The 9,140-nt window shown below is 43.8% G+C and overlaps 1 protein-coding gene across 1 annotated transcript; it reads left to right on the forward strand.

The window, feature by feature from the left end:
* Nucleotides 1-1,990: 1,990 nt before the first annotated feature.
* On the forward strand, nt 1,991-4,474 carry LOC308315083 (general transcription factor 3C polypeptide 2-like; the record flags this gene model as incomplete). Its single annotated transcript, XM_080762913.1, has 1 exon — nt 1,991-4,474. One exon carries the CDS (start codon nt 1,991-1,993, stop codon nt 4,472-4,474), a length of 2,484 nt encoding a protein of 827 aa, XP_080619039.1.
* Between the last annotated feature and the right edge of the window lie 4,666 nt (nt 4,475-9,140).

The raw sequence follows: 9,140 nt of genomic DNA on the forward strand, positions 1-9,140 counted from the left end.
GACCAGCGCTACCGCAGTCAACCTTTCTGCTTACATCAGTACAGCCTCTTCTGTGGACTCTTCCTCTTCCACTATACATTCTCAGGCCTGTACATTGTATTGTTTGTGGTCATCATTGTGGGCTTCATCATATTCAACGTCCTTCTTCCCAGAAAGACGTGGACACAGCCCAGGCTAAATCCAGAGGTGTGAAGCATCCTAATGGTCTATGGATGTTACAGAGGGGTCATATACTATATAATCCCACCGGTTAGCCCCTGTAGTTATTTGTTAAAGCACAAATAACATGGATTTTAAAACTGCTTTTAATATTTAATATCATATTGTCTATGTCCCTCAATATATTCTAATGGTTTGAGCCTCAATCACCCCTCTGATATAACCAGTCCTTGTCATTTCTTTCTGGACTTTGAAAGCAGTTTTAGCACTACCGCATACCGTGGCATGGCCGTGTCATACCTGATGAGTGATGAAAGAAGTTTGTTGTTTTTCAGAGAGCTATTATTACGCTTGTTGTGCTGCTGCTGCTAAGTAATAACACAACGTTCACTTCATTGAATTCATGCAAACATTGTTCTTCGATCTGCATACTAACGTTGTCACCAGTGTTGGCAGGTTTTCAGAGAGAAACTAGCAATCTACGCTATTTTCAAATAAATCCTTGTGTGAAGGAGGGAACTCAGTGGGAACTCCTAAAAATAAGAAGAAAACCTGGAAAGTAGTGACGGAAAGAGGACAGGGACACTGTTGCTGGATGCTTTCCAACAGTTACAACAGATAGTACAAGAAATACGACAAGAAAAAATATACAAATTTCCCTGGATTGATTGATAGATTTTTCGCCATTTTGAATTTACTTCAAAACACACTTTCACACCTCCAAATCCCCAAAAGCATTTCCACTTTGACCATAGGTGGCGCCTCAAAAGTGTAAAATGTAACCGTATGGTGCAAAATCATGATTGTCGGGGGGATCAATCCTCTTCAAATTAAATACTGTACAAACACAGCACACCGTCTCAAGATAACTTGAGCCACGTGAGACACCACCGAGCGAGCTAAAGCGAGCAAGTTGCCGTGTCGAACTTTGCGAAGTTCGCTTGAGCCAACTCGGTGCCGTGGGAGTTGTAACCCCATAGGTACAGAATAGTGAATCCTCACCCAACCTACTTGCGTGCTGTCCAAATGAACACAGCGAGTCACTCACTGGTGAAAGTACTGGGAAGAAAAGGCAGGTCCGACTGATATGCCCATATATGGAGAATTCTGTATCTGTCAGTCCTTGTCCCTTTTCTGCCCATATATGGCGATTGCTGATGTCATCAGTATATGCCCATATACGGGCATGTCCCCTTTTGTGCCCATATATGGAAGTAATGGAACTGAGTGATTTGGCGTTTATATTGACAATGTGTCTCAGCCAATCACAGTACGAGGTTAGATGTCACAATGTAGCAATAGTCCATGGCAGAAGACACAACCATTGGTCATATCATTGGATGGTTGAAATTAATTCATCCAGTTATACAGAAGAATAGGCAACATGGAGCAGCCACCCCAGACAGAAAATGTTCTCACACATGAGCCGGCATCCAGGGATGAAAATGCAACACAAGCAACGATCCGTGAACCTCCTCTGTCAAGTACATCAGCACAAGGGCAAGAGGAACGAAAGGAACAGCCATCACATTTGCCTCTAAGCTCAAGGGGGAGACCGCTGAGGGAAAATCCTAAATTGATGGACTATGAAACTGACCTAGCTCTTGATATGAAAGGTCAGAAACAACTGAGAAAAACTCCCATAGGGAGAAACTCAACTAAGGGGAAAGTCACCAAGAAGATTCCATCGAGGGCTGGAGGTCATAAGCATGCTATCAAACTAATAGAAGACGGTGACCAGGAAATTAGTGAAAAACTGCCAGCGGAATCTCCTAAAAAGGCCCCAATGTCAAGCTTTCAAGATAAATTACCTCTCGCATTAAAATGTGCCATGGAAGATGTCCCACCCACAGAGGTTGGCCAAACGGAAACTGAGCAGCCAAAACCGAAGAGGAAGAAGGTGACAAAGAGAGTGGTGCAGGATGTGAGACCAGCAGAAACAATGGCAGATCAGGAGAAGCAGGGACAAACCTCCAGCTCGACTGTCGAGGAACTGGAGGAGATCATGCATGGCAGCCGTCCCAGGAGAGGTGCCGCTAAAGTGGCACTGAAGTTACTCCATGACTGGGCAAAAGACACTCTAGTCAATCCCAGTATTGACATGAGCTCCCTTCAGGGGTCCTGGGGTGGTCACTCCAGCCCAATTGCGGTAGAACAGAAATCTCCCAAATGTGGCAGGACACGTGTTAAGGCTAAAAAGAGGAAGCATCCTGGCGTTGAGGGTAGGAAATCATATGAAGATGAGGACTTTGTTCCAGGAGGCATTGGAGAAGACAAGGAAGAGGAGGAAGAGACAGAAGGAGAACTGGAGTCTGACTTGGAGTCAGCTGTTGATTCCATAGCAGAACTTCGCCGGAACAAGAGTATTCAATATCAGGGCAGAAAGTATGGCACTTCTCCTAATGGACTGCCTAACAACATGCTGCAACCATGCTCTGAAAGCACCAAGTGCAACAAGACGTTCAGAGAGAAACATCAAAGCATCTGGGTTTTCCCAGAGTGGATTCCCTCCGTGAACGACTGGAAGACTGTTCCACAAAGTGACTTGGAGGAATATCTCCCCCAGGAGATGCAATCTGCCACGTTCAAGATCTCCAGAGAGGGTCTGAGCAAGGAGACGCCTCTACAAAAACTCAACAGGTTTGAGGCCATGGACAAGCATCCAGAATGCTGGGACACACTCATGTTTACTGGTGGGCCGGTCTGGGCTATGGAATGGTGTCCGAGTCCGGATGGTTCCAGTGATAATCAGTACGTAGCCCTGGCCTGCCACCAAGGCATGGACGATCAGCATTATGCCAATGAGAAGTACACTGGGACTGGTCTCATTCAATTGTGGGATCTAGGCAAGCTGGAGTATGATAGCAGTCCAACATCACAACGCCCATCGCTAGTCTGTGGTTTAGCCCAGGACAAAGGTTTCATCTGGCAACTCAAGTGGTGCCCCACAGGGGCGTGGGAACAGCCCACCTGCCCCAGGAAGCTTCCATGCCTGCCCAGACTTGGTCTACTGGCAGCAGCTACCTCCACTGGCATTGTCACCATCTACAGCATACCCCACCCTCAAGATCTACTTGCCAGCAAAACGCCAGTTGACTCAGAAGACAGCCAAGTGCAGCCCATATTCACGGTCAATGGTGTGATAACTCTAAAGTTGGGTTCTTTCGGATCTCCACACAAAAAAATGAACAGACAAGTTCTGTCTATGGACTGGTCGGCAACGAAAGACCATGACATAATGGCTCTGGGCTTCTATGACGGATTAGTAGGGCTGTGGAATTTGTCATCGACATCGTCATTTTTGCGTTTACGTGAACCTGACCAGTCCCTCACCCTCTTGCCCTACCGTTGTTTCCAGGCCCATGACAGCTGTATCCGAGCCCTGGTTTTCTGCCCCGCCGCCAGCGATCTGTTGGCGACTGCTGGAGACGACCGCATGGTGAAGGTGTGGGACCTGACGAGGCCGTATGACTGCATCACCGCACACAAGCGTCACCTTACCACTGAGGTCTTTTGGCCCTTAAATGCCCCTGGCCTCTTTTTGTCCCAAGAGAATAGCTATACACGAAATGGCCAACATGGCATGTATTACTTAGACCTTGGCTATCATGAGATCAAGCCTGCCTTCATGGTACCCAGGATGGCCACTATGTGGTCAATGTCATTCAATGACTGGCTGAACAGCCTGGTGACATCAGACACCCTGGGTGAGGTCATCTTTGAGCTTCTTCCTAAGATCGATGGGAAAATCCAATACACCAAAGGGATCGCTCAGAGGCGCTTTCCGGTGTACTTCACAGACATGGTGCCTTATGGTGCAAACACCTCCAATGAAACGGAAGGAGCAGAGGAGATGGAAGGGGGGAGTGAGGGTGAAGGATCACCAGCCGTGGAAAGCGAGAAGGTGGATGGTCAAGGGGGAGCTGTGCCTTTGAAGCCCCAGACATACAGAGAGGCTGTCGGGCAATACTACCTACACTACAGAGACAGTGACATTAGGACCTTTAAGAAACTCCATGAGCGGGCACCGTGGAAACGGATGCGAAGCACGGAGATGAACACCAAGATAGATTTGGACATCATGCCAATGGCTGCACTACATAAGGTTCGCTTTAACCCTAACATGAGCAGCCACACCTGGCTGGTGTCTGGCGGCCAGGCGGGGCTGGTCAGAGTACACTGTCTGAGGAGCATGTACAGTGAAGACACTAAGAAGATGTTCATGAAGTGCAAGAAAGAGTTTGCCGGCCTGTACCACCCAGACAACCGGAGCCAGGCCACAGAGGACTTAACAGAAAACCCAGACCAGCACTGAGCCACTATAGCACGATTTTGGAGTTTTCACCCTAATGCGTCATAAACTGGTTCTTCTCATAATAATCACCATCATCATCATCATACTATTAGAGTAACCGGAACGCCAGCAAGTTGTTGTGCCGACTGTCCCCAGATTATAGTATTATTACTTGCACAATCAGAGCGCGCAAGTATTGTGGTCATGCTGGCTTTTTTATGCGTATGCTCGGAGGTATATATACCAATGGTGACGTAATTAAGATATGTTTCAATGTTGGGTTATAACTGGCTGTCGATGGTGACGTAATTAGGATATGTTTCAGTGTCGGGTGAATTAAAGGTAATATCTGTATGTATACATGTATGTAATCACAAACCTTTATTGCGTCACCATCGAAATCCAGTTATACCCCAGCATTGATACATATCTTCATTACATCACACTCAAAATCAGTATATATACCTCCAAGCATACGCACAACTTACATATACCTACATACGTTAACCGTTAGGTAACCAATATGAAACATATCGTAATTACATCACCATTGACAGCCAGTTATAACCCGACTTCAGTATTTAATTCCAATGTTTTACAATGAGGCTGAGATTTGAAAGTTCGTAGCAGCAAGCAGAGCGCGCAAGTATTGTGGTCGTGTTGGGACGTATGCACGTGAGCTCGTGTTGTTTTAGTATTTAAGTTCAATGTTTTACAGAGAGGCTGAGATTTGAAGGTTCGTAGCGGTCGACAGTACTTGCACGCTCTGCTTGCGCACTAGTAGGCACTCGACAGAGTGCAGTTCTAGTTACAAGATGTATTTATATCAGTGAGATGACATCTTACGTTAACATTTACTGCCCTAAACAAGCATTACAGTCTATAGACTGGTATAAAATTACATCATAACTACCCTAAACCATTACAGTCCACAGATTTGGCTGGCAAGAATTACATCATAATTTACCCTAAACAAACAGTAAAGTCCATAGACTTGACTGTGGACGAGAAATGTATAATTATTAGGCTATAGTCTAATCAAACGTACATAGACTTGGCTGACATATTTGACTTAATTTCGGAAAGCTGTGCATTGGAGAAATCACACAAACAAACAAACAATGTACTCTATTTAAAGTGCTCTAAGCAAACAGTCAAAGTCCATAGACTTGGCTGCCACATGATGTCATGTGCGGTGCTGTTTACTTGGAAATTACTTGTTAAAAGGGTAAAAAATTGCAAAGAAAATAAAATGTAAGTATTATGTGTACCCCAAGACAAAGAATGTCTCAAAACGTGAAATTTCACGCCTGTTAACATTGAAATGCAAAAGTTGCATGACGTTACATCACATTCTGGGATATGCAGAGGTTGCAGTAGGCTTACGTGTCATGTTTTGGGACAAATCACTTTCATTAACATTGAAACACGAAAGGCCCACGAGCTAAATTGAATATAGGATAATTTGACTTTGACTTAAAAGTGGTCAGGGTTTTGCCTTCTCCAGTATCTTCTGGGAGGTCATTCCCGGTCTGTGTGCGATCTAACTTCAAACTCGGCATGTGTAACTCCAAGGATCCAAGGGAGAGCGCTGTCTGGTGTGAATTAAATTTAATATAGGATAATTTTCAAACTTAAAAATGGTCAGGGTTTTGGCTTCTCCAGTATATTCTGGGAAGAAGTTATTTAGCTAGCATGTATCTGTCCCCAAAGTATTATGAGCACAGTCTGACTGATTGACCTCAAACTCAACGTGCGTAACACCAACGACCCCTGGTGTGAATTCAGTCTCTCCAAAGATAGGCTGATATAGGTCTATTTTTGATGGGCGCTAGCCCCTCCTATATACAGCTTTTGTCCCTACACGGTCTCAATATTTGCCATTGACAATGAAAGGAGAAATTAGGTCAAATGTCCACCACATATGACATATGTGCCAACATGAACATTAAATGGCATTGACATTGAAGGGAAACTTTACGTCATTATGTAGACGAGCAAATCGGCTAACCAATCACATAAATTCAGTTCAATTCAGTTCAATGAAAGGGGGAATTTGGTCATATGTGCCTCAAATATGACGTAAATTTTGTCCACACACACCTCATATTTGCCTTGGGCAATGAAAGGGGAAATTAGGTCAAATGTCCGCCAAATATGACGTAAAATGTGGCAACACAAACATTTAATGCCATTGACAATGAAGGGAAAATGTATGTGTAGACGAGCAAATCAGCTAACCAATCACATAAATTGAGCATGATGTATAATGATAAGAGCGCCCCTCACTTCACACAGGTGTTATCTTTATAATTATTTATTTATGAATGATTTCAGTATAAACCATTTTATGATGCTTCAAATCTGAAAAACCATATTGCTAAAGTTGAATTCTCCATGAGAAGAGGCCTGCCCTTCGAATGTCAGGGCCACACATTCACTGTGGAGCCACCATGAACTTGAACGGTTTATGATATTGCCCCTGCACACAGAAGGACTCCCTCAAGGAAATGTTATGAAATGTTCCCTCCTGTTTAACCATCTGGGAAGTGGACCTTCCTCTCTCCAGTGACCTGTTGAGAGTTGTCCTATCTTCATGCATGCTAAACTTCTCATGGCTGGACTACTGCAAGGTCCTGTATTCTGGACTTGCTGATGGTACTCTCAAACGTCTGCAGCTGATCCTATTCCTAAATGCTTCTTCCATGCTCATGACAGGCAACGAGTTAAGAGAACACATCTCAATGGTCCTGGTCTCTCTCCACTGGCTCCCAGTGGAGTGTAAGATGATATGTATGACTAGCTCTCAATGATGACGTAAGAAATATGGTCATTTATGTAATCTGGTCACAGCAAACCAGGCACAAATCTGCTTTTATTTGCATACGCATCAAGTGGCGGGTTGGCTGGCACGTTTTTTGGCGCAAAGTAACCACAGTATACCGCTAATACAAATTACTATTTACAAATACATACTCTATATAGTATATGTATATGTATACGTATGTCTTACGTCATCATATAGAGCTAGTCATATATATACACACCATGTACTCTGGTCCCAGCAAATCAGGCACAGTTTTCTATTTTATTTTACTGATTATGTATATAGCAAATAGTTACACCTAATAATTAGACATTTCAAACGTTCCTTCACAGAGATACTGAGATTCCACAGTTTACAGCAGTCGAAAATACTTGCGCGCTCTGCTTGCGCACTAGTTGGCCATTTATGGCCTACTAGTGTGCAACAAGCAAGTATATGCACTCGACAGAGTGCAGTTCTAGTTTATGTTAGGTTCTCTAAATGAATTGGACCTGTGAAATAGTTGAGTGTATATCTTGAATTCCTTTAATGTATATAGTAATGTGGAAGTTAGCCGTGTGGCGAGTTAACTAATGATACCACTTAATTAATTAGAGGATGGTTTGCCCTACCTGTTTAAGAGCAGGATTGCTGCAGGTGGAGGCAGTTCAGTCTCACTTGAGGCTAGGTAAGAGACAACAGGGAAGAACTGCCAGCCAGGGAAAAGCCTGTACCAGTTCCTGCTTGTCTCTTGATTGTATATAGTTTTTCACGTGTTTGTTTTGTTTTATTGGAATGTTGTTTTGGCCGGTATTATTTATTTTTTGTACTTTGTCGCTGACTCGCACTGCACTTTCAAGGTAAATAAAAAGCCTTGCCAAGCCGTGTATATCCACGGCTTCTGTGACAATTACCTATAGGCATGAGAGAGATGTGCCATATATGCGCACCATTCACACCTCTCTCTCTCTCTCTGCACCCCCCCTCTCTCTCTCTCTCTCTCCTCGCATGACCATGACCATGAAATGGAAAGCAAAATACAGCACGACATAGTTTCACATGCCACGCATAGACTTGTTGGTGTAGGCTACTGCGCAATAGCATTTGGCCTGGGTCCTTATTGGTAGGTTAATATCCACAGTTTCTCTGTAGCGGTCCGCAATTAACCTATTGTTCAAGCTTCACACTCCAATACTAATGAAACTATTTGAATAAAGGTTGTACACATCAGTGAAATTAACCTCTGGGAAAATCCCTAATTGAGAGTGTAGGCCTAGCAAGCGCACCACAGATCATATAGGCTGCATGGCTAACAGGGCTTGGGCACTACCCTACCATCTCTCTATATCATTTGATTGTATATAGTTTTTCATGTGTTTGTTTTGTTTTATTGGAATGTTGTTTTGTCCAGTATTATTACTTGCGCAAGCAAGTAATAATATATAAAACCACGCTAATTAACTTACAAATTACATATACATAGTATATGTATAACTAGCTCTCAATGATGATGTAATAAAGATGTGGATTAAAGGACCCAATGCCAGAGTGTAATTGGTTTTCGATGGTGACGTAATGACGATATGTTTTAGTGTTGGGAGGATTAAAGGTAATGCTCCTATGTATACATGCATGTAATCTGGCACCACTGCCGTATCAGGCACAAGTAGTAATTACTGAGATTTGACAGTTTGTAGCGGTCGAAAGTACTTGCGCGCTCTGCGTGCGCACTAGTAGGCCATTTATGGCCTACCAGTGTGCAACAAGCAAGTATGCACTCGACAGAGTGCAGTTCTAGTTATTATTATTATTATGCCAGTCATGTATTTTGGCTTTCCTTGCTAGCTTGATGGTAGCAGCCTCTCGTCGGAGGCCAGCCGG

The sequence above is a fragment of the Protomyctophum bolini genome (genome assembly GCF_963924005.1).
Source record: "Protomyctophum bolini genome assembly, chromosome: 5".
NCBI lineage: Eukaryota > Metazoa > Chordata > Actinopteri > Myctophiformes > Myctophidae > Protomyctophum > Protomyctophum bolini.